At 51.5% G+C, this 25,090-nt stretch overlaps 1 protein-coding gene across 7 annotated transcripts in view; it reads left to right on the top strand.

Moving 5' to 3' along the window:
• The window catches only part of ZBTB21 (zinc finger and BTB domain containing 21), a 25,491-nt gene extending 7,189 nt beyond the window's left edge, over positions 1-18,302 (top strand). Inside the window, exons 1-3 of one of the 7 annotated variants that reach the window (XM_040483871.1) lie at positions 267-479; positions 12,757-14,357; positions 14,958-18,302. In XM_040483871.1, coding sequence (XP_040339805.1) covers positions 12,770-14,357; positions 14,958-15,952 — 2,583 coding nt within the window. In that variant the 5' untranslated portion in view covers positions 267-479; positions 12,757-12,769 and the 3' untranslated portion in view covers positions 15,953-18,302. The other 6 variants (XM_040483865.1, XM_040483864.1, XM_040483867.1 and 3 more) reach the window with 6 other exon arrangements.
• Positions 18,303-25,090: the final 6,788 nt, after the last annotated feature.

Here is a 25,090-nt window from a genome sequence, read left to right on the forward strand (position 1 = left end):
CCCGAGGGTCGTGCGGCGGAGCCGCGGCGCCGCGCGGGCCGAAAGAGGCGAACGACCGCGACGAGTCGCCTCCCGCTCCCTCCGCAGCCTCAGAGCGGCCCGCAGTGGAACGGCGCCCCGAGCCGAGGAAGCCGCGGGGCCGACGCGAAGCAGGCGCTCGAAGGGCGCGGGCGGACGCGGAACGCCAGGCGGAAGGCGCGCGCGGGGCGCGGAAGGACGCGGACGCCCGCGGCGCTCCCGTTAGGCCCGCCCTCGCCCGCCCCCGGCGCGGCGCACCTCCCTCGCCCCGCCCCCCGGGGCCAGCCGCCCAATCACAGCGCCGCGCACGTGACGAGCGCTGCCTGCGATGACCTCATCCCTGGTGTGGGATGACGTCAAATTCAAGATGGATGGAATCACAGCGGCAGCGGCGGCTGCGGCGCGCGCGAGCCGAGTGTGAGCGGAAAGGGGCCCGGCGTCTGCCTCGGGGCTGGAGACCGGTGAGTAACTGTCACGCCCCTCGCCCTAGAAGAACTGCGGGGCCCCGCGGGAGGCCACAGCCTCCTCGCAAAACGCGGCCTTTCCTGACGTAACTCTGAGGTGATTTCTCTCCTCTTTTTTCTCTCCACCAGCGGGTTGCGGGTTCCGAGCGCTTCTGCGCGTGCGCCGGGTCCGGGCTCTCACCGAGCATGCCCCAGGCTCCCACGTAGCCGATTGTGCCTTCACACTGCGCATGCTCCTTGCCCGCACTTGGCCTCGCCCTCGCCACTGCGCACGCTCCGTCCCCGGCTGGTCTTCCCTCGCCCGGCCAGGTGCCCCCTGGGCCGGACGTGCCCGGCCCTGGCGCACGCACCTGCGCGGAGCGGTTGGGACGCCTTCCGGGCTGAGGGCACGTGCTCGCAGTCCCGTGCAGGCGTGGGGACGGGCGGGGGGCGCGAGTGTGCGCGGGAGCTGGGGGCAGTGGGACCCCGCACCTGCCGTGGCCAGCGCCCCGTAGCCCCTGGGTCCCTCCCGGCGACCGCAGGCGAAACCAGCCAGTAGCCCGGGTGGACTTTGCTGGCCCCGCCCCAGCCCGCCTCCTTGGCCGGCCCTCTGCCGGACGCGTGGACCCCGGAGCGCCCTCGTTTCCCTCCAGAGCCCCTGGAGGACCTGTTTCTGCTCCGTTGCGGGTGGTTTCCCACTCGAGACAGGCCCCGGCCGAAATCTGCGGCCGGAGGCGGTGGGGAGGAGGGGGGTGGGCTGGGGCCAGCGGTTCTGGAGAGCCCGGCCCAGAGACCTCCGCTGGCGGGAATCCCCGTGATCTTTTCGTGTGTTCTCGCCCGGACCGCTTAGGTCGACCAAGTTCAGTAGCGCCCTGTAGACGCCTGGAGCGTGGGGGAGCCCCTCGGCACGAGCCCTTCACAGGGCTGCGTGGTTCTGGAGAATGCCACTTGAGCGGCACGTTTGGAGGTGGGGTGTTTTCAGAGACTGGTTCTCCCTCGGGATTGCCAGACGGGGGTCGATGAGGGCAGAGGTTAATCAGACCCCCCGCGTAGTACAGCCTCCTGGGGTCTTGTAGTGCAGGAGCTCCCCTGTGGCATCTGAGGGCCTCACTGTATTACAACATAGTCCAGCGATTGCCATGATGATGACCCCGAGTCATCAGTAAGGGGCCCGCATCGTGGTCTGTGCACCTCGTTTAAGAAGACAAAGCGGGTTGATCTGTTTTGGATTTTCCATTGGCAGCTCTTCTCCCCTCTGATGCTTGGAGTAAATAACCTCTTCCACCTCTAACGTCTAATTGTCATTACTGTTTAATTTAAGTATTCCTAGATGTGAAAGAACAGAAAGAAAGTGGACATGGGAGCACTGGTCTGCGTGAAAGTAACGTCATGTTTCATTCATTTCATTCAACGCTCTTGAAGGTGGCATGCACTTCGTTGTGTGCGGTGAACAGTGGAAAGGATAGAACCCCAGTCCTTCAGGAACCTTAACAGTGTTTATGGCAGGGGATGTGTAACCAGGGAGTCTCTGGGTGAGCGGGGGATGACTGAAGGGACGATTCTCGTGGTCCCCAAAGCTGATTCTAGAGCTGTTTACCGGCGAGGTTTGCCAGGTCCCGGTGATGGGCTGCAGAGGAAAGAGGTTTCCGGTTTGGGAGACCTGGTGGTTGTCAGCATACCTAACCAAATAAGGAACGTGTGAGGACAAGCAGATGTGGGGTAGGGGCGAGGGGGGGGGGGGGGCGGCGTGAGGACTGCCCCGGGCACGTGGGTTGTGCTGTGATGGAAGTAAGTGTTCAGTGAGCCCCGTGGGCCCAAGGGCAGGTCTGAGCAGAGATGCGGGTTTGGCCGTCCTCGTCCAGGGGGCCTTCAAGCCCCGAGAGCTCATGCGAGAAGCAGGGCTGCCAACGTGCTAAGCTCTAGCAGATGCTGGAGCAGTGACGGTGAGTGGGTGCGGGACTTGAACCTGGAGTGTACGGATGGATTTCTCTCTTTACCCGGGAGATGCTTGCCAGGCCTGTGCTGAGCATTAGGGATACACAGATCATTCCAAATAGTTGTGTTAACCACAGATGTGGATGGAGTATTGTGGCAGTTCAGTTAGGACTGGGCCACGGGCTACGGGCACAGCAACCGGAGCTTTGTAGAGACCGTGACATTTGAGCTAGATCTTTCTGGGAAGGCTGGCCAAGGGAACTTGGAAAGGTGTGTCAGGTGGTGAAAATTGGGTGCACAGGTTTGTAGGGTGGGTGGTAAGGAGTGTCCAGAGGGGGGTGGAAAGAAGAAGTATGGCCAGAACATGAACAAGCTTGTATGCCAGTCTGTGTAGTTTGGATTTTATCTAGGAAGCAACGGGAAAATCTATATAGCATTCTAAAAGGCTGTGATGGGACGGGCTTTACTTTAGGAAAACAAATACAAGGCACAGTTTCCACTCCCGCCTGTAGTTGGATTGTCAGAGTACAGAAAAATCAACAAATATTATTGTGCAAGGAGTTATGTTGGCCATTGTGAAGGGTATCAGGATCTATTAAATAGGTTTTTAGTCCTTCCATAAGCTTACCGTTCTGATGGGGAGACAAACCAAGTAAACGTTATGTAAACGGTACGACTGTAATACAGGAGTTGAAAGGTATCTGCTCATAAACCGAAGTGGTCAAGGAACGTATATTCCTTAGCTAAGGCTGCCAAACAAAGTACCACAGACTGGGGGGCTTAGTAGCAATTTATTTCCTCACAGTTCTGGAGCCTACAAGTCCAAGATCGAGGTTTGGGCAGCGTTGGTTTCTCCTGAGGCCGTCTGAGCATCTGAGTCTTGATTTCTGCTCAGGTCATGATCTCACAATTTCCTGAGTTCAAGCCCCGCATGGGTCTCTGTGCTGGCAGCTCAGAACCTACTTGGGATTCCCCTCCCCTCTTCTCCCTCCCTCTCCCCCCTCCCTCCCTCCCCCACCTCCCCTGCTTGTGGTGTCTCTCTCAAAAAAAAAAAAAAAAAAAAAAAAAAAGACTGTATCTCCAGATCTGCTTGCATTTGGAGGTTCTGAGGGTTAGGACTTGAGTGTGTAATGGGGCACAGAGAGGGGGACACAGTCCAGCCCATGACAAAGGCTTAATGGAGTGATTGGACTTGAGCTGAGCTTTGAAAGATGATTAATGTTCAGCTGAGTCGCATGCGGGGGAAGGTTCCACGGGGTGCCTTGGACATTTCAGATCTGGTAGTGGAGGAAGCAGGACACTCGGGTTCTGTCTCAGAGACACAGCATCTGAAGCAGGAAGTTGTCACACGGGAATAATGAAGGGAAAGAAAATGTAAAAAGTGGTTTGAAACCAGATTTACAGAGCTATAGAGTCTGTGTTTTTAAATTTCTGTGTTTTCACAGATAACCATTGTTTTTGTCATTACGTATTTTCACCCAACTTGTAGGTCTCAGCTAAAATGTCACACGAGGCACTTCTTAGACTCCCTCTCCAAACCCCGTTTCTCCACCCAGGTATGGCCCCCTGTTTACTAACATTATAGCGTAATCTGAAGTTACCTTCTTCATTTGTTTCCTTGCTCATTATCTGATTTACCCCACTAGAATTCGGAGACCTCATCTGTTTCGTGCGCCCATATTTCGGGCATGTCTAAACACGCCTTGCACATACTAAGAGCTCGGTAAATAAATCAGTAGTAGCATTAGCTATGTGTATGCCTGATGGATGCTTGAAGCTTCGTTTTAGGAAGCTCCGTGCAGCAGCAGGGTTGTAAAGGATGGACTTGGAGAGTGCGGCAGGAAGAGTGAGTAACACTTGGAAATGTATCAGTTCGGGTCCTTTAAGAATAAGAACAGAAACTGACAGGCTAGCTTGAGTAGAACAAGGAATTTGTTGTAAAGATGCAGCATTGCTCCAGAGGTTTAAGAAAAAGCTAAAGAATTGGGCCAGGAAGTACGGAAACGAAGGTAACTGGCTGGAATGGGCATAGTGGGCACTGGCACACTGCATTTTTAGGTCACTGCTGTGCTAAATCCTCTCCACTCATTTGCTGCCTTTATTGGTTTTCGCAGGCCCGTATTCCAGACAGAAAGTTTCTGATCTGCTTGGCTTTGGTTGCGTGCCTACCCGTGAGCTGGGACAGAGCAGCACATCACACTCACTCACTGGGGCGAGGGGGGCGGGGGGTGGTCTTCAAAGCCAAACCCAGGGCCGGGCCTCTTCCAGCAGGAGGCCCAAGCAGAAGCAGACAGGCTGCTCGCCGACCGAGGTGCCCCGCACGGGCCAGAGCTGTGCTGATACATCCTCAGCCAGAGCCAGCCCCTCCCCGGGAGACTGAAAACAGGGTGACGGGGGCCCCAAGGGAGCGGCACTCCTGCCCGGGAAGGGTCCGATTAAGTAAGGCTGGCTCTGCAATCTGAGGTGCTTTGGAGGATTTCTGACACCTGTCTTGTCACTGAGGGAGTGATAACAGCCAACTGAGAGCACTTCTGGTCTCCTTCGAGTAATAAAATCTCGTGGGAGTCGGGCCTAAATCCAGCAGCGAAGGTTTGGGGCTGCGTGGTACGTGTGTGCTCATGTTCCAGAGTCAAGCGTAGACGCTTTGCTCTTCTGACTGTTGGCTTTGTGTTACGTGCATTTCTTCTCTTCTCTGCTGTAATGGTTGGGACTGTGGAAGCGGTCCCCAACGCTCCAAGGGACTGTGCGCCCAGAGTTCGGTTCAGGTGTGGATGTAAACAGACCTTTTCCTATAGAACTGGTACCGAGGCTCTTATGGGCTAGTCCAGCAGGGAATTTGATTTGTAATGTATCTTAGCTCTGACACTAGCCTGAGTTTTAGTCTCCAAAACGTGAACATCAGTGGGCTATCTTGGTCCCTTCCCCTCTCCCTTCCTGGGCCCCTCATTCACCTCCTGGTGCCCATTGTGCCAGGGCTTTGTTGTGCTTTGCTGTCTTCTGTCCCCGTCACAAGAATGCTGTCTTCCAAAATCATCTGCCTTCCCTCCATCCCCTTAACAATCTTAATTCCTTCCGCTAACATTGGTATAAAGAGGAAATTATTTGCATTGGATCAATTTCTATTAAGATACGAATCCCCGCCTCTCGTGGCATTTAGTACCTAGGGAATCTGAGGTATTGGTATGAAATAATTTTCTGCAGTTCAGTTGCATAGTGCTTTGTAGCCATGCTGGGGAGTTGGAACTCGGATTCCCCGCCCCATAAGGGGTTTAAAGCCCTGATGCAATCAGATGTGTGTTTCTGAAAAGTATCTGTAGTAAAAACCGGAAGAAGGGAACCTTTGCCGTTCCGATAGTCGAGCGTGAGTCCCAGGTCTTCTCTGATGTCCCCACTGTGCGCCCACCCACCCTCCCACCTCCCGGCCAAATTAAGTGCTTCCTGAAATCGGTGTTCTTGTAGCACTGTTTGCATCCCTCACCCTGTTTAATTTTGTATGTCTCTGTCCTCCCGTGGGAACGTGAGCTATTGGACAGCAGGCCAGCGACTCTTTATAACACTCGGGACCACATACATTCAGGAAGGGAAGAGAGGAAGGAAGTAAAATGCCTGCTTGCCGTGTAGAAGCACCACATACAGTGGGAGCTTGCGAACATAGTGTGTCTTCTGTTGATCAGAAAACTCCCACGTGGTAAGCAGGGTTAGCCCCGCTTCACCGGTTAAGGAAGCTACTACTCAGGAAGGTCAAGTGACCTTTACCAGGTTATATGCCTGATCAGTGGCAGAGCCAGGACTGGAGACCACCTGATTTGAACGTCTTTTCCAGGAGCTGGGACTTCCATGAATTGTTAAGCATAAAGATTCTCATTTTGAAATTGCAGGAAACCGCATGAAATAGGAACAGTTCAGGCAGAGTTTGGGAAGATTTTTGTGTGCGAGGATCCAAGTGGTAAGCGAGCCAGCCCTATTTCAGAATCTGGTTTTCCTTGGGGGATTTCCACCCAGCTCTTTCCGTCCATCATAAACGGCTCTTTTCGTCCACATTTCACCCACTTTCCTTTCAAGAGCGCCAGGTTTTCACTATGACTAAAGTGATAGCAGGAACTCTTCACGATGAGTCAGGTGGAGATAAGCCATGGGAAGGGCGTGGGGGTGGACGCGGTGGCAGTGTGCATTTACACGTAAGAGCTTTCAGATTTGTGATGCGCTGTCTTCAGGGAGTCCGAGGTCCTGGTCATTCATAATTAAAACGTACGTGAGAGGTTGGAGTCTGATGAGCCCGCAGATTTGTGGAGGAGGCAGTCCTTTCAGCAGCAAAGCTGGCCTTACGAGGGCTGAAGAGCCGAAAAAGCAAAGGGGTTTGGACATTCAGTCCGCACACCCCCCAGCCACAAAGGGTCTGGCTGGGTTATCTCAGGAAATTCAGCAGCTGTGATTTCCACACCCCTTTTGCCTGCATTCCTAATGGAGCATTTTATATTTTCAGTCACGTTGTTAAACAGGGTGTAAATGAATATACCTACTGTCCTTAAAACACAAAAATCCAAATTGTTAATTGTTTGCAGCTAGACCGGGAAAGGGCCCACCGATCTTGAGTTTCAGTAATTACAAAGGTAAAAGCAAGGTCTTCAGCCGGCAGGTGAGGGGCCCGCGCTGCACACATCTCAAGGCTTTGTCCCGGGCCGCTGGACAGGACAGAAGGGATCCAGCTCCTCTTAGGATCTTGACTGGTCTTCGTTTAGCCCTCGGGGCCCTCGTGCCTCCTTCCCCTCTGCAGCCCCATCACCCGCTTTCCCTGCGGGCAGCCTGTGCTCCAGCCACGCGCTCTGTCTGCTGTCCTTGAAATGCCCTTCACGCATCCTGCCTGACTCCTCCCAGGTTTCTGACTCCTGCTGGTTCTGTAGAATGCCTTCCCTGCCCTCCCTCTCGGCTGCACCTACACTGCGTCTGGACCGCCGCCCCCCGTCCTGCGTGGTGCTCAGCACGCTGATGCGTGGTGACGGACTGACCTGTCCTGGTCCCACACAAGTCTTTCAGACGGGACCACGCTTCTCAGGCCTCCGTCCTCCGCGTCTAGCCGGGCCCGGTACATCCTGGACACGCACCGGGCTAGGAGAAGCGGGTAATGTGATGACGGAGTCCAGGCTCTGGGACCCAACTCCCAGCTGGCCCTGCTTCTCACTGAGTCACCTTAGGTACAGTGCGTGACTTCTCAGTGCCTCCGTGTCCTCGTTTGTATAGGACAGGGGTTTGCACAGTGCCCAGCTCAGATGTTAGCGTGGGAATTAAGGGAGGAAACTAGCGACAGGAGCGCCGTAGGGGTTAAAGAGTGTGGCCCCTGGAGCCAGGTCACCTGGTGTGAGTCCTGCTCGGCTGTTTATTGTGCGCGTGACCTGGACCAAGTTACTGCCCCTCTGGGCCTGCTTCCTTGTCTCTAAAATAACTGAGTACCCACCTCCCAGGGTTGCTGTAGGTACGCAGTTAAGGCGTAAACATGTGGATGCCACGTGGACGCCATGTGTGGCAGAGCAGGCACACGAATCCGAGCCACTCGCGGGTGTCCATTAGCGCTCAGGGCAGTGGGACGGGAGATGCCGCAGCTGCGTCCTGCACTGCGTGCCAGGGCTGCGCGTGCCCGGCCACTTTCCGAGCCGGTGGTCTCGTGGGGGGCTCTAAATGCGGCTGTAGCCAAATGAATGGTTTAAGCAGTTTACGGGGACAGCGGCTCTTTCTCTTAAGGCCTCACTCTGAGTGACTTATTCTTTTCCTAATTCCCGAACGTTTTTGCTCAAAGAGTATAGGAGCCCGTGGTTCAAGGGATTAGAAGTAGGGACTTGGAACAAAAACAGCGATCACGATCACTTGAGAAAAGCAAAAGAAGGACACTTGTTTGAACAGCGTCGTTTGTGGCACGCAGTGGTGGGGGACGGACGGTGTGGGGTCGCAGTTGCCGCACGGCCAGGAACATGGAAGTCTCCCGCGGTTTCGTCCTCACCCAGCCCTTCAGCCCGTGCCTGTGGTTTCATCCCTGGGTGTCTAAGTTTGGATTCCCCCACGAGCAGACCCTGAGACGGGAATGCAGAGTGGATGTTTGCTTGGGAAGTGATCCCAGGAAGCACAGGAGGTCGTAGGGAACGAGGAGCGAGAAGGGGCGCCCGTAGAAGGCACACTCGGCAACAGGTGTGTGCTCACGTTTGGAAAATCGGACTCAATTCCTGGAAAACCCGAGCCAATTTTTCTATCAAACTTCATCGCCGGTAAGGACACCCTTCCAGCTGTTCTGCTAGGATTCGTGGAGCTTTCTTTAATTCCTCGCCTTCTTACCCTCTACAGTCAATCCATTAGATGTCCTAGTAACTAACTGCCTTGGCTCCCCTGCTACCACCCTGCTCCCCCACCGTCCTGTCTCCCCTGGGTCACTGCTGCAGGCTGCCAGCTGGTCCAGGCTGCGGTCACCTGTCCCCTGCCTCCTTGCCGCGGGCTCCCAGCTGGCCTCCCAGCCTCTACCTTTCCTGTCTTCCGTGCTCTCTTCCCGACAATGTAGCCGGAGGATCCTTTTGAAACGTAACTCAAGTCATTGTCATTTTTCTGCCCAGAATCTTGGAGTGACTCTCTGTTTCGCTTCTGGCACAAAGCTCAGTTTGCCTGCGGTTCGCCCAGCCCTGCAGTCGGAGGCTCCCTGCTCCAGCCCTGCTGCCTCTTGCGCCCTGTGCCGCTCGCGCTGCCCTTCCCTCGGTGACTGCCGTGGCTCCTTGCCTTCTTCAGACCTTCTCAAGTGACATTTTGTCGAGTGAGTGAATGACCGATTTGTGGCGCTCTGGCACAGTTTGCAGTGTGCTGTAGGTGCTCCGTAAATGGCAGCACCGTTTTCTCCTTTAATCCGCACGACTGCATGGTGTGGTAACCGCTGTTGTCCTTATTTTGCAGTGGGGGAAACCGACCCCAGAGACTGACCAGCCCGGAGCCCTGTCTTGGCCCGGACTCGCGGGAAGGAGCACATCGCACATGCTTACGTCTCTGGATGTGAGCACGTGAGACAAACACAGGTGTCAGGAGATCGCAGCCTTCCTGTGTTTGAGCCACGCGGACATTTTCTACTCTGTCCCCGTCGTTTATGTGTTTTTTTAATTGCTGGTTTCAAACCACTAAATTGATTTTAAGAAACGCTTTTGAAACGTACTTGTCCGTGCTTTTAATGCTGCGTCTGTTGCTTTTCTGAGCTAGGTTTCTCAAAAACTATTAGCGCTAAAGACCGTGTTCGTTGCATAGCGGACTTGGTAAGTGTGGCATTACAAGTTTCTTTCTTTTTCTGCTGACCTTTGTGAAAGATGACAAGGGTCTGTGTAAATAAATGCATGATGTTAAGACATGACAGTAGGATTAGGGAAGAAATTAAAATGGCTAACAGAAAAGAGGAAGGGAGATGTCTCTATTGAGCAGTCACAGATAGAGGAATTAAAATTTGCCGTTGATACAGAACGTTGGAAGGCAGCAATGAACGGAAACTCCGTACACTCTGGCCAAAGCGTGTGTTTGAGGACAAGCTGCTTACCAGGCACCATCTCTGGAAGCAGGCACGTCTCTGAGTCACTTATATTGAGCCAGCACCATAAGGGAGTCAGAACAGTGGTAAAGCAGTTGTATGCTGTGTTCACGGAGTCCAGGTTGGGGGCCCAGCAAACTCTTTGTGGGCTCTTCTGAGGAGCCCCCATGCTGGTTGACCAGCAGAGGCTGATCCTTTGAAACCAGAGGAGAACTTGCAGTGTGCTGCGTGCCAGGTTTGGTACACTTACAACCTGCCCCCTGCAGAATGATGAAACGGTCACAAACAATCCGAGTTACTCTGAATCCATTCAAAAATAAATGCATTAACTATTTTTTTAAAATTTTTTTAATGTTCATTTATTTTTGAGAGAGAGGGAGACAGAGTACGAGCGAGAGAGGGCCAGAGAGAGAGGGAGACACAGAATCCGAAGCAGGCTCCAGGCTCCGAGCTATCAGCACAGAGCCCGACACGGGGCTCGAACCCACAGACGGAGAGATCATGACCTGAGTTGAAGTTGGACGCTTAACCTACTGAGCCACCCAGGTGCCCCAAATCATACTATTTTACGTATTTATTTATCTTTATGAATATAATTTATTGTCAGATTGGCTTCCATACAACACCCAGTGCTCATCCCCGCAAGTGCCCTCCTCAATGCCCATCACCCATTTCCCCCTCTCCCAGCCCCCATCAACCCTCAGTTTGTTCTCTGTATTTAAGAGTCTCATAGTTTCCCTCCCTCCCTCTCTGTTTGTAACTATTTTTTTTCCCCTTCCTTCCCCCATGCTCTTCTGTTAAGTTTCTCAAGATCCACATGTGAGTGAAAACATATGGTATCTGTCCTTCTCCGACAGACTTATTTCACTCAGCATAATTCCTTCCAGTTCCGTCCACATTGTTGCAAACGGCAGGATTTCATTCTTCCTCGTTGCCAAGTAGTATTCCATTGTATGTATAAACCACATCTTCTTTATGCATTCGGCAGACGATGGACATTTGGGCTCTTTCCATAATTTGGCTATTGTTGAAAGTGCTGCAGTAAACATTGGGGTACATGTGCCCCTGTGCATCAGCACTCCTGTATGTATCCCTTGGGTCAATTCCTAGCAGTGCAACTGCTGGGTCATAGGGCAGTTCTATTTTTAATTTTTTGGGGAACCTCCACACTGTTTCCAGAGCGGCTGCACCAGTTTGCATTCCCACCAGCTGTGCAGGAGGGTTCCCGTTTCTCCACATCCTCGCCAGCATCTGTAAATCATAACTGTTTTGCAGAAGACACTGCAGTCAAACCACAGAGGTGTTACAGTGACAGAAGCCCAAGTGAAGGGTCAGCTTTGATTGCGTTGTCTGCGTATGAAATGGTTTTCCCTTCATCGAGAGCATGGGTGGTGCAAATATGGGCCCTTTTCTTTGACACTGAATTAAATGGTTACCGTGTATGAGATGCTAGCTCATGTAACTTTCGCAACAGCCCTAAAGAAGGGCACAGTCCCCCATGTTCCACGTGAAGGACCTGGTGCTCAGAGGGGCTAGCCGACCGCCAGGAAGGAGGTGGCCTCTCACCCCGTGTCTCTGCCCGAACATGCGCCCAGCCGCTAGGCCTTTTCTCGTCTCACCTTTAGGTTGTTAGAGAGTTGCAGAGAGATCTGAATCCAGACCTTTTAACTTATAATTAGTAATAATGAAGTTTAGATCAGGCCAGAGTTTCCTCTGTGCTGCTGTCGAAAATGTGATTTGATGAGAAAATTGTATTCGGGAGACGGTAGGGTGTTTAACATAAGACAGAACCCAAGCTCTTCTGTTGTTTAACATTTCTAACCATTGTTAAGCACTGATACGGTAGTGATCAGTAAGTGACTTTTTTACCTCTTTACAGATTCTTGCCTTTTAAAATTTTTTTAGAGTGCGTGAGCGTGCATACGCATGAGGGAGGGGCGGGTGGAGAAAGAGGGGGAATCTTACGCAGGCTCCACACTCGGCAAGGAGCCAGACGTGGGGCCCGATCCCATGACCCTGGGATCGTGACCTGAGCTGAAATCAAGAGTCAGATGCTTAACCGGCTGAGCCCCCCCAGACACCCCAGATTCTTGCCCATTTTTAAAAAAATTTTTTTAATGTTTGTTTATTTTTGAGAGACAGAATGCAAGTGGGTTAGGCGCGGAGAGAGAGGGAGACACAGAGAGGAGGGGGAGAGGTGCAGAGAGAGGGAGCCGTCAGCACAGAGCCCGACGCGGGACTCAAACCCACAAACCGTGAGATCATGACCTGAGCCGAAGTCAGACGCTCAACCGACTGAGCCCCCCAGGCGCCCCGATTCTTGCCCATTTTTAAAGGTCTGGTAAGGCCACCCCTTTGCGACCCAGTTGTTAACAGTTTACGTCGTGTATAAGTATGCCCAAAAGCAAGACTGACTTTGTTTCCCGAATTACGGGCTCGGGAGTCCTGATAACTTCATACTTACTCTCTGAGGTAAAAGGGATAGAACGAAGCATCGGATGAAGAACCCTAGGTACCAAACTTTTAATTTCAAGCGGTGCCTTTCTGCGTAGCTGCCGAGTTCTGGCAGCCTTCCGACGGGGGTACGGTCTTCGGTCCTAAAACTGCTCCGCTTCAGCGATCGCTGGTCTCCGGGAGCCACGAGGCCGGTTCGCTTCTGTTTCCCGTGGCATTTAAGGGAGAGCTTTGGTCTGCCTGCGGTCTGCTCAGTGTCGGCCCCTAGGAAAAGACAGCTAGCGTTCCCTGCCCTCGAGGAGCTTTCCGTCTCAGGGCGAGCTTTTCGGCACGTTTTTCATGATGATTCTGCGCTTTGTCTTTCAGATAAGCCCACGCGATGGAGGGGTTGCTGCATTACATCAACCCGGCCCATGCCATCTCCCTCCTCAGTGCGCTCAACGAGGAGCGCCTCAAAGGGCAGCTGTGTGACGTGCTGCTGATCGTCGGGGACCAGAAGTTTCGAGCTCATAAAAATGTCTTGGCTGCCAGCAGCGAGTATTTTCAGAGTCTGTTCACGAATAAGGAGAACGAGGCCCAGACCGTATTTCAACTTGATTTTTGTGAACCCGATGCTTTCGATAATGTTTTGAACTACATTTATTCTTCGTCCTTATTTGTCGAGAAAAGCAGTCTCGCCGCCGTCCAAGAGCTGGGCTACAGCCTCGGGATTTCCTTTCTGACGAACATCGTCTCGAAAACGCCTCAGGCACCCTTTCCAACGTGTCCCAGCAGGAAGAAGATATTCATAGAAGAGGACGAAGGCAGTTCTCAGAAGAGAAGTGTCATCGTGTGTCAAAGCCGAAACGAAGCACAAGGCAAAACTGTCGGTCAGAATCAGCCCGACCTGAGCCACACCTCGCGGCCCTCCCCCGGCCTCACGGTCAAGACCGGCACCGGGAAGCCCCACGTCCCAAAGCCAGCGGAAGCACCTCACGCGTCGCCAGTAGCCGAAAAGACTTGGCCCAGAGATGGCCCTGTGGGCTGCGCGAAGTCCCTCGAGCGTCCCGGCTCTGTGGACGACCCTCACAGAAGCAGCTTGGCGAAGAGCAACGCGGTGCCGCCTGGCAAGCCGCTGCAGGACAGAGAGGGGACGGACGAGAAACCGTGTCTGAGCGGCCAGCTGCCCAAAGGAAAAGCCATAGAGCTGGCCTTGAAGAGACCACGGCCGCCCGTCCTGTCTCTTCGAAGCGCGTCGGAGACCCCCTACGTGTTGAAGGAAACCGGCAAAGGAGGCGGCCCGGGCGAAGACAGGAACCTGCTGTACTATTCGAAGCTGGGGTTGGTGGTCCCGTCCGGCGGCCCTGGTTCCGGAAAGCAAGGCATCGACAGAAGCGGCCCGCTGGTGAAGAGTCTGCTCAGGCGCTCGCTGTCCATGGACAGCCAGGTTCCCGTCTACTCGCCCGCCATGGACCTGAAGTCTTCCCAGGGGCCCTCGGCAGCGTCCGGGGAGGTGCCCGCCAACGTGTTCTGTGCTCTGTCTCAAAAGCCGTCCGTGAAAGAGTGCGACGACGCGTCAGCCCTCGACGAGCGGACTCCGGCGCCCCAGCCGCACCGCCTCAGGTCCTTCAGCGCCTCTCAGTCCACGGACAGGGAGGGCGAGCCTGCCGTGGCCGAGGTGCGCGTCAAGACGGAGCCCCGCAGCCCGCTGTCGGACCCCTCCGACATCATCCGAGTCACCGTGGGAGACCCGGCGGCCGCGTCGTCCATCACGAGAGACCTCTCCCTGAAGACCGAAGACGACCAAAGAGACATGAGCAGACTCCCGGCCAAAAGGAGGTTCCAGGCGGACCGAAGACTGCCGTTTAAGAAGGTAAAGGAGGGCGAGCACGGGTCTCCGGTGTCCGAACAGAACTTGGAGGAGGGCTCGAGCCCTCCTCTCCCCGATGCCGACTTTCCAGACTCTGACTTGAATAAAGAGGAATTTGGTGAGTTGGAGGGAACGAGACCAAACAAAAAGTTTAAATGCAAACATTGCCTTAAGATCTTTAGATCCGCAGCAGGCCTTCACCGGCACATTAACATGTACCACAACCCAGAGAAGCCCTATGCTTGCGACATCTGCCACAAGCGCTTTCACACGAACTTCAAAGTGTGGACGCACTGCCAGACGCAGCACGGCGTGGTGAGGAACCCGTCGCCGGCCTCTAGCTCGCACGCCGTGCTGGACGAGAAGTTCCAGAGAAAGCTCATTGACATAGTGAGAGAGCGAGAGATTAAGAAGGCCCTGATCTTTAAGCTGAGGCGCGGCAAGCCCGCTTTTCAGGCGCAGACTAGCTCCCAGGCCCAAGCCATCAAGAGGAACTTGCGGTCCCGAGCCAAAGGAGCGTACGTTTGCACCTACTGCGGAAAGGCCTACCGCTTTCTCTCGCAGTTCAAGCAGCACGTAAAGATGCACCCGGGAGAAAAGCCCGTAGGCGGCACTAGAGCTGCTAAGCCCAGGGAGCATGTTTCTCTGGAGAGCCCGGTAGAGAACAAGGAGGTTTACCAGTGCCGCCTCTGTAATGCTAAGCTCTCTTCTCTTCTAGAGCAAGGAAGCCACGAGCGGCTGTGCCGAAACGCAACCGTTTGCCCCTACTGCAGCCTTAGGTTTTTCTCGCCCGAGCTCAAGCGGGAGCACGAGGGCAAGTGCGAGTACAAGAAGCTGACGTGCCTCGAGTGCATGCGTACCTTCAAGTCCTCCTTCAGCATCTGGCGGCACCAGGTCGAGGTCCACAACCAGAACACGATGGCGCCGGCCGAGCACTTCTCCCTGCCCGGCCTGGACCACAACGGCGATGCGACCGCCGCCTCCAGGCCCCAGGCCCAGGCCGAGCCTCCGAAAGCCAACCACGCGGTGGCCGCCAAGGACGACGCCGCGTTCAGCGACTGTTCCGAGCAGGTGAACTTCGACTCCGAGGATTCTTCCTGCCTCCCCGAGGACCTCAGCCTTTCGAAGCAGCTGAAAATCCACGTCAAGGAGGAGCCCGCCGAGGAGGCCGAGGAGGAGGCGCCCGAGGCCCGCGCGGCCGCCAAGGACGCGGGCCCCAGCAAGGACAGCAGCCTGTGGCCGTGCGAGAAGTGCGGCAAGACGTTCACGGCGCACAAGCAGCTGGAGCGGCACCAGGAGCTGCTGTGCTCCGTGAAGCCCTTCATCTGCCACGTTTGCAACAAAGCCTTCCGCACCAACTTCCGCCTCTGGAGCCACTTCCAGTCCCACATGTCCCAGGCCGCCGAGGAGCCGGCGCACAAGGACCCGGAAGCCTGCCCCGTCCCCACAAACTCGCCGTCCCCGCCCCCGCTGCCCCCGCCCCCGCCGCTGCCCAAGATCCAGCCCCTGGAGCCCGACAGCCCGACGGGCGTGGCCGAGAACCCCGCGCCGGCCGCCGAGAAACTCTTTGTGCCCCAGGAATCCGACACGCTGTTCTACCACGCCCCGCCCCTCTCGGCAATCACATTTAAAAGACAGTTCATGTGTAAACTGTGCCACAGGACATTCAAGACTGCCTTCAGTCTTTGGAGTCACGAACAAAGCCACAACTGAAGGGCCGGCCCCTTCGGCCCCTTACGGCAGGGGAGGCGGTCCCCAGGTTTCAACCCAAACTGTGAGCCGCGCATGAGAAACAAAATATTTTTTGAAGAGAAGGAATAATAAAGGTTGGAAATCGTTACGCTTGAATAGAAGCTCGAGGGAAATCGATATTAATTAGCAAAGTCCTTACTCAGAAAAACTAAACTACGTCGTGCTCTGGACCTTACGGTCGGTCACACGACGACTGGACTTCATCGATGTTGAAATTTTGATCGATCCCGGTTGTTTGCATGGTTCCTCATTCCACGGTGTCAGTATACTCTTTTACTGGAGGTTGTTTTGGTTTTTTACTGATTTGCAGCCCGTGAAATACTACTTAAGTATTTCTTTCGATTATAGCGGACACCTAAGTTCTGCTTAAGCCTCAGCCATGTCCTGGAGTCCGCAGCGTATCAGGAGGAAGGGGAGAGTAGTCTGCAGTGTTGACTTAGATCTTAGGATACTTTAGCAATAAAACAATGATAAGCCTCAACTGTAATAAGTTATCCTGACACTTGATAACAATAAATATTTGGTATTTTGTGGTCACGTAGACATTCTTTTGTATGAAAGTTGTGAGGAATTTAAATCAGCAATAGTAATACTTAGATTTTTATAAAGTAACAAAACTTGCTCTTGGGTCACTTAATATAATTAAGGACGGGAGACTTGGGAAATGAAAACAGGATTTCTAGAAGGCCTCTAAGTTTGCAGAAACTAAGGTGGCGCTAGGCATTGTGGTCAGAGCTGGCGCTGGCGCTCCGGGCTGCGTGTGCACATCCCGGCTTTCCGTTCTGACCACGCGGGGCACACGAAGCATCTGGCGTCCTCTGACTTACCGCTGCCACAGAGGGAAAATCCGAGCGCGTTTGGGACAGGAAACAAAGGTGGCACGAGGCGCTCACCGATGTTGAGTTTAACCTCGTTGGTGTAACAGATCGGGTCGGGACTCACATTTACGCTCGCGGATCCCAGGCCCCGGGGTCCGGGCGGCGCAGCGGCCCTGAGCCCGGAGTTGGCATCGACTTCCGGAGCTGGGGAGCTGGGGAAACCCCACACCGCGGTCTCCATGCGCCCTCGACGGCGGTATTTGCAGCGTTCGGTTTCCTGCCTCTGTCTCCTGAGGATTTCTGTTAGAATTTGTTGGAGTTTATTGTGGTCAAACGTCCTCAGTGCAATCATTCTGCTCTGAGTCACTGCTTTTAGTGTCTCAGGGATCTGTGTGAAAGCGCGATCAAGGGTCCAAAATGAGTTTCCGCTACCTAATAAGGCCCACAGGGTTTGGGCTGCCTTTTTTTTTTTTTTTTCTTCTTTTTCCTATTTTGTATGAGTTGCAATTAAAAGGCTTTTGGGAGGGGCCACCCGAGTTCAGTGGGTGTTTCTAAAGGGAAAACTGTCTCACTCGCAGGCACTTAGGTACGTACAAGTGGAAATACTATTGAAACTACAAAAGAGATCCTTGTCAGGTAGTGCTATGGATGAAGTCTCCCAAGTTTATTCATTTTTTTTTTGCAAGCTGTTCTTTCAAATAAAAAAGAGACTGTGGCTGAGAAACAATCTGCTGAGTGTTTCCCCGCATCCCGCTGCCACAGAGAAGGTTTCTGGCCTCGGTCTCGTCACCCATGTTCCGGACCAGCGGGAGGGAAGACACGCCTAACTTTTTATCCATACACAAGCATTTTTATACAACAGTAGTGGACTTTGTAGATGAGAGAAATTGCGGACGAAATTTTGCCTTTCTGTTTCCTTTTCCATTTGAAAACTGTCCTAAGTCCCAAAGTATTTTTGAGTGGTCGCTTCCTATTTTTGTTCTTAGTTAAATTTGATGGAGAAAGGCAAATAAAATGAAGTCACAGCTACCGACGATTGCCATCTTTATATTTTCTGGAAGAAACCTATGCATTTGAAAGATAAAACTAAAGCCTAGGATTTTACGCGAAACATCAGGATGGGTTGTCATTCACTGAATGAGTCCCCCTTGTAATGTGCCGTTTCTTATTCGGAGCACCTTGGTAGCTGTCACTTCTTCAGAGGACAGTTTCCCTCAGAGTAGTCCCTGCTTCTGGCTGTTAAGAGTACGTGTGACAGTTCCACGGCACACATCATCTTGGCATTGTAAATTCAGTATCCCAGGACTTGAACCTCTATGCTACATTTTTGAAGATTTTTTGATAATGTTAATCAGTAAAAAATATTTTTGATCTAAATACACGCTCAGCGTATCTGTTAGACTTCGAAAATTGCCAGTGTTTTGTCTTGTTAGTTCCCATTTTTGTCTAGGCAAGGAGCGTAAGATTTCAAATAAAATTTTGAACCAAAAACATTTCTAATGCAGTTCTGGTTTTTCTATTACTTTTTATACTGTACCTTCAAAGCGTCAGGCAGAAAGAGTTTATTTTGGTGGTCAGAAAGTAAGCTACGCTTCCTCTCACGTGACTGTTTTCAATGTTAGGAAGCAGAGTAATGACAGACACGTGAATCGCTTCATTTAAGAATGTCGATCTCAGACAGCAGGCAGATACTTGGTGTGAGACCAGTGGGTCTTTCCTTGTTACATCTCCAGCTCATAAAAGTGTTGAAAATGTTTTTTCTGATTGGAATTAATTTTTGAAGATGTAGAAAGCTCATTATTCCTTGTAAGTATTCAGGATGCCTTTTTTTATGCAGTTGTGGAAAGAATGTAAGATGTTTTAATATATTCTTTGTTAATCTGAGAACTTGCTGTGTTGAACCATTTTCTTCATGTGGGAGAGGGCGGGAGGGGCCGCCTGAAACACCTCTTTATCAAAGCAAGCAGTGGAGGTTACAAATGGTGTGTGTTTTTTGTAGTTAATATTTCAACCTAATAGAATACTCACCTTTAAAACCAGTCATGGCTAGTGTGCGTTTGTTATTTTTATCAAAATACACAACTAAGGGTTCAACCGTGAGGTCATTTTGCATTTGTGGGGACATGTGTGTGGTTCTTGGTTTTCTGTTTTGGAGTGGATCGTTCACCGCCTTTTTAAAAATAGACTCCAAGGGCGCCTGGGTGGCTCAGTCAGGTGAGCGTCTGACTTCAGCTGAGGTCACGATCTCACGGTTACTTACGTGGGTTCGAGCCCCGCATGGGGCTCTGTGCTGACAGCTCAGAGCCCGGAGCCTGCTTCGGATTGTGTCTCCCTCTCTCTCTGCCCCTCCCCCGCTCACACTCTGTCTCTCAAAAATGAGTAAATGTTTAAAAACAAACAAATAATATACTCCAGCTCTTACTAACCAGTGGCGATTGTATCTACACACAGCAGCCATTGGTGTTGATGAGGGTAGAAGCTGGGGGACCAGAAGAAGATGCCCTTTCCTGGAGGCAGGGGGTATCTTCCTCTACGGGCCAGCGGTCCTTGCGGGTGAGGGACAGACAAGAACTCACTGGTCTAAAGTTGGCCTTCGTTCCCTCTGTGCGTGTGTGTGTGTGTGTGTGTGTGCGTGCGTGCGCGCGTACATGACCAGAATCCAGAACCTTAGGAAGTAAAGGTATTTGAATTTTCTTACTACAAAAATAGAGTTCATGTAGAACAGGTTTCTTTATAAATTGCACTAATTCGTATTGGAACCCTACAAGTCCGTTTTGTCAATTTCTGAATTCTCATTGATGTTTTTTTGTAATAAGTGTGAAAAGCATTGTTATTTAAATAATGCTAATACAGTAAGTTCTTTAACACTGGCTTTATTATTTTTTTTTTTTTTAAGTTTAAAACATAGGGTTTTCTTTTGTGGCTTTAGCACTTTAAGAAGTTTTATGTCTCCATAATTTGTCACGGGCTTGCTAGGTGCTTCTCTGCGTGTGCTCTAGCGAGCACTTCTTCCGCGCGCCTGGGGGACCCTGAGCAGCCGTGCTTACCTGCTGGAGGAGGAAACGTGGGTGAATGTCAGGTTTCTTAAATTCCTTTCAGAGACCATCATTTGGGAACCAAAGCATTTGACTGTAAATCTTGAAAATAACTGAGTACTCCCTCATCATTTATTAGTGCTGTTCTCAAATTGTCCACAAAGTTTCTCCTCGGTTAATGTTAATTTTCAAAAGGTGATAATTTCTTATTGACATTAATCCAGTACTTCAACATTTTCCATTGAATAAATGCTTATTATTAAGCAAATGTGGTTATAAACAAATTGCGTGTATTTTGTTGTCAGATGCCTTAGCAGACTAAATCATTGTTCGATTTTATTTAGGAATGAGCTTTTTGGAACTCAAAATTCATGGTAAAATAGGATTTCTATCTAATGTTAATCCATTGCTTTTTCTGTATCCAATTCCATCGTCTGTTTCCTTTGCTTAAATCTTGACTAAGAATGATTGGAGTCAATAAATTTGTACTGTATTTTGTTTGGAGTCGTGGTCTCTCTGGTATATTTTGGGCGTTGACGACCTTGATCAGCAGCGGATCCGTTTCTGAAAGTAAAGACGAAGCCGTTCTGTGTGAGTAGCAGGAGGGGCCGCCAAGGGCTGTGAGAGCTCTGGTTTCCCCAGTGCGTCCAGGCTGCTTGTGGAACGGGGTTGGCAGTGAAGCTGCAGTTCCTGGGGCGCCCCAAATACGGCACCGTTAAACCACATAAGCAGCAGTTTTTGCCTATCTACCTTTTCGTCTGCTGTTCACGTTAGTTTTTGAAATGCCGACGGGGTAAAACGCACGGACAGCACGTTTACTCCAGGTTGACGTGTCAGCAGTAATTTTCAGGGCTTCCAGGTTGTGGCATCGTCTGCCATCCTCAACGAGGCCCTTCCGTGATGCCAAGATAGATTGCCTTCTTATGTCACCAGCTTTCCCCATCAGGGGGTATGAGTCGTGGTCGCCAGGCTGACTGCGGGAAGGGAAGGAGCCTGTCCGCAGTGGTAGCCAGGCTCGCACCCGGCTTGCCCCGAGCCCTCTTCCTCCCTGGAGCCCCTAGCCCCGTCTTGGGGGCCCCTGGCCAACAGTTTCGTGGTCACGCTGCACCTAGAGGAACAGTATATAACCTCTTTGTCCCGATCTGCTTTAGCTGTGCTGCTCAGTTGGCCACCAGATACTCTTGTTTAAAGTGTTTACTGTGCCCTTTTCTTCGCAGTGATGACCGGCCTTTCTGGTCTAGGACTGTTGCAGCCCTGTGGCGTCCTCCTCGGTCTTAGCACACACTCAGTACGGTAAATGCCTGTGGTGACAAAACCACGTCTCCAACATGTCATGCTTTCCCCCGAGAGGCCCAGCCTTGGCTCTGGTAAGAACGTGGGCTCTGTGAGCTCTGACGGGTGAGTGACCAGAAAGCCTCCTCCAAGGTGTATGTCTGGAGAGGGAATCTCCCCGTGCTGTCACAGGGGCACTTTAAAAAAGTGCCTGGGGGCGCTTGGGTGGCTCAGTCGGTTAACATCTGACTTCTGCTCAGGTCGTGATCTCACAGCTTATGAGTTCAAGCCCCACATGGGGCTCTGTGCCGACAGCTCGGAGCCTGGAGCCTGCCTGGGATTCTATGCCTCCCTCTCTCTCTGCCCCTCCCCTGCTCGCACTCTGTCTATCTCTCTCTTAAAAATAAAAATAAGTAATAATGGGGCGCCTGGGTGGCGCAGTCGGTTAAGCGTCCGACTTCAGCCAGGTCACGATCTCGCGGTCCGTGGGTTCGAGCCCCGCGTCGGGCTCTGGGCTGATGGCTCAGAGCCTGGAGCCTGTTTCCCATTCTGTGTCTCCCTCTCTCTCTGCCCCTCCCCCGTTCATGCTCTGTCTCTCTGTCCCAAAAATAAATAAACGTTGAAAAAAAATTTTTTTTAAATAAGTAATAAAACATTAAAAAAATTAAAATAATTACAGTCTGGTGCAGTCCTGCTGCAGCATGAGTTTGGGGGCCCTGTGATCAACCCTCGACCCCGTCCTCCGAGGTAGGTCCCTCCGTCGGTCCTCTGACACCACATTGGCACACCTGCATCTTGCCCGGCAGAATGTCTTAGATCCCACTTACTGGTGTTGGCATTTCCAGGGCATGCTTCCTAACCCCTCTCCACCTGCTCCTCACCCCTGCCCAAAGAAGGCGCCTAAGTGTTCCCATCAAACCCTGAAGAGCCAAACACTCTCGTCACCCCGCCACTTTTCTGTTTTCCCCGTACGTTCCAGGGCAGGGCTGTTTCTCGTCTTCGCGTTTCTAGGGCTGGCCAAGGGGAGGGCACGTTAAGTGTTTGATAAGTCCAGCAAAGAAATCTTGTCAGAGGCTAGACACGGCCAGTCCGTTTATTCTCAGGCAGTAGTAGAACAGCTCGTTGAGTCTCTGTGCACATGTCCCCCAGATTCTGATTCAGCCGCCCAGAGACCCAGAGCGCATTTAATTTTTACGCAGTTCTCAGTAAGCCCGAGGAAGAGCGGAGGTGTTCAGAGGGCTGGCCTCAGATCGCTGAGTCCCTTGCCCTTTGTAAATGCCGCGCACCCTTGTGCTGCTCTCATTGTTTTGGGTGTCTGGCGGGCTGTATGAGCGTCCCTGGCCCTGCCCCAGTGCCCATTAGGCCACCCTAGTGTGGTGGTGGGTTGTCCAATCTACTCTGTCAACCTAAGAAGAGTGATAGCTAATTACTAGCTACTACCAGCATATAGTAGTAACTACACTGAGTTCTTTTTTTAATTTGTTTTTAAGTGTATTTATTTATGTATTTTGAGGGGGGGTTGGGAAGAAAAGAGAATCCCAGACTCTGTACTGTCAGAGCAGAGCCTGACGCAGGGCTTGGACTCACAAACCGTGAGCTCACGACCTGAGCCAAAGTCAGACACTTAACCGACCGAACCACTCAGGCGCCCCTCCGCTGAGTTCCTGGTGCGTGCACACGTGTGTGTGGAGGTACATGTAAAACAGTACCAAGCTCGCTTTCCTCCTCCATTGGGTTTGACTTTCCCTTCCCCAAGCTCACGTAGCCCAGGCCTCTCGTCACCTTCAGTCTGGAACGTGTCTCAGTGTTTCTTTGACTTTCATGGCCTTGGCCATTTTTAACGATTATGGACCAGCCATCTTGGAGAGCACCCCTTAAATGGAGTTTGGCATCCCCTCCTGATCAGACCCCAGTTACATTTTTTTTTTTTTTTTTTTTTTGTACCAGAACATCGCAGAGGCCGTGTTCTTTCCTTTTCAAACCGTGCGTGGCGGGCAGTGCCTGTCTGCCCTGACACTGGTGGTGTTCATTGTACCATTTCTCCTCCATGCTTTCCCCCTTTGATAACTATTTTGTGGGGAGATATTTTCAGGCTATGTAGAATCCCATTTTTCGTCTCAATTTTACCCACTAATTTTAGCATCCGTTGGCTTTTTTTTGCCTGAATTACTTTTCTTAATTTTTTTTATGTTTGTTTATTTTTGACAGAGAGAGAGACAGAGCATGAGTGGGGGAGGAGCAGAGAGAGAGGGGGAGACACAGAATCTGAAACAGGCTCCGGGCTCTGAGCTTTCAGCACAGAGCCCGATGCGGGGCTCAAACTCACAGACCACGAGATCATGACCTGAGCCGAGGTCAGACGCTCAACCGACTGAGCCGCCCAGGCGCCCCCTGAATTACTTATCTATAGTTGTTGCCAAATGGAGATTTTCTCATACCTTCATGCCTTCTTCATTTATCTGTGGGCTCTCTACTGCAAGAAAAAATGGCTGTTATGCCCACTAATATGCTCATTGCTTTTGTGTTGTGGACTCAGGGATTCCTAGTCTGTTCAATGGGTTATAGTCAGTCTCCATCATTCTCTAAGTTTCAATGTTCAAAGCCGGTGGGAGCTTCAGACTGGCTCCCCTGACCTGTGACACGTCCCCCTCGTTCTTTGAGTACTTTCTTGCTTCTCACTCAACAAGGTGTTCCAGACTCACCCTGTCCTTTCCCTTCCAGAGCCCCCAAATCAGGCATTTCTCTAAAGATTCTGGTTCCTTTTAGTAAAGACTCTTGTTTGGAGACCAGGATCTGGGCATTAAGTGTGCTCATTGATGCAAGATGTGGATGTGCCGGGTCCTTCAGTAGGCAGGCTTAAAGGGAACACACACACACACACACACACACACACACACACACACACACACACACTGACATCTGGATTTATCTCTGAATCTTCTAGACCTATCTGGATATGTGCAAATCACCAATAGCTTCAATTCTAATCCAACACCAGATGGTTCATTCCCTGACTCCCTCTTTGTACGTTTATACCTTCCTTCTCTGATGGTGAAAAACCAAGCTCCCATGGCCTCGGTCTCCCTGTGTGTAGCCAACCTCCAGCCCCTGGGACCTGCCTTCCACATGCAGGCTGACTACCAACCTCACAGGATTTACCTAATGGCTTTTTAACAAAGGGAGAAAGGAAAGAAGACAGGGAGGGAGAGAGGAAGGACTGTAATTGTCTATTTGTCTCTCTTCTCCTTTCAGTTCTACCCATTTGTGTTTCTGTAGTTGAATACCTGATATTAACTGCATACTGTACAGGAGTGATTAGCTGATCCATTATTATTTATAAATGAACTTCTTTATCTACCATGAAACCTACTTTGTTTGTATTAATATAACTACTCCAGCTCTCTCTTGACAAGTTTTAGCGTGGTATATTTTTTCCATTGTTTCACCTATTTGTGTTATTATAGTTAGTATGTTTCTTGCAGGCAGCATGAATTTGGGCACTGATTTTTTAATCCAATCTGACATTCTCTTTTTTTTTTTTAAGTTTATTTATTTTGAGAGAGACAGAGACAGCGCAAGTGGGGAAGGAGCAAAGAGAGAGGGAGAGAGAGAGAATCCCAAGCAGGCTCTGAGCTGTCAGTGCAGAGCCCAATATGGGGCTTGAACTCACAAACCATGAGATCATGACCTGAGCTGAAACCAAGAGTTGGATACTTAACTGACTGAGCCACCCAGGCGCCCTTGACATTCTCTGCCTTTTAATCAGAGTATTTAGATCATTTCCATTTCCATTTAACATCTTATTATCCATTTTCTGTCTATCCATTATGTGTTCCCTGTTTTCTCTTTCTCTTTCTTATTTTCAATTAACTGGGTTTTTGGTTTTTTTTTTTTTTTTTTTGGTGACTCCATTTCTTTCTTTGGTTGGCTTATTAGCTATAACTTTGTTTTATTATTTTAGTGGTTATGTTACA

The sequence above is a fragment of the Herpailurus yagouaroundi genome, unplaced genomic scaffold (genome assembly GCF_014898765.1).
Source record: "Herpailurus yagouaroundi ecotype Mexico unplaced genomic scaffold, PumYag 162, whole genome shotgun sequence".
Lineage (NCBI taxonomy): Eukaryota > Metazoa > Chordata > Mammalia > Carnivora > Felidae > Herpailurus > Herpailurus yagouaroundi.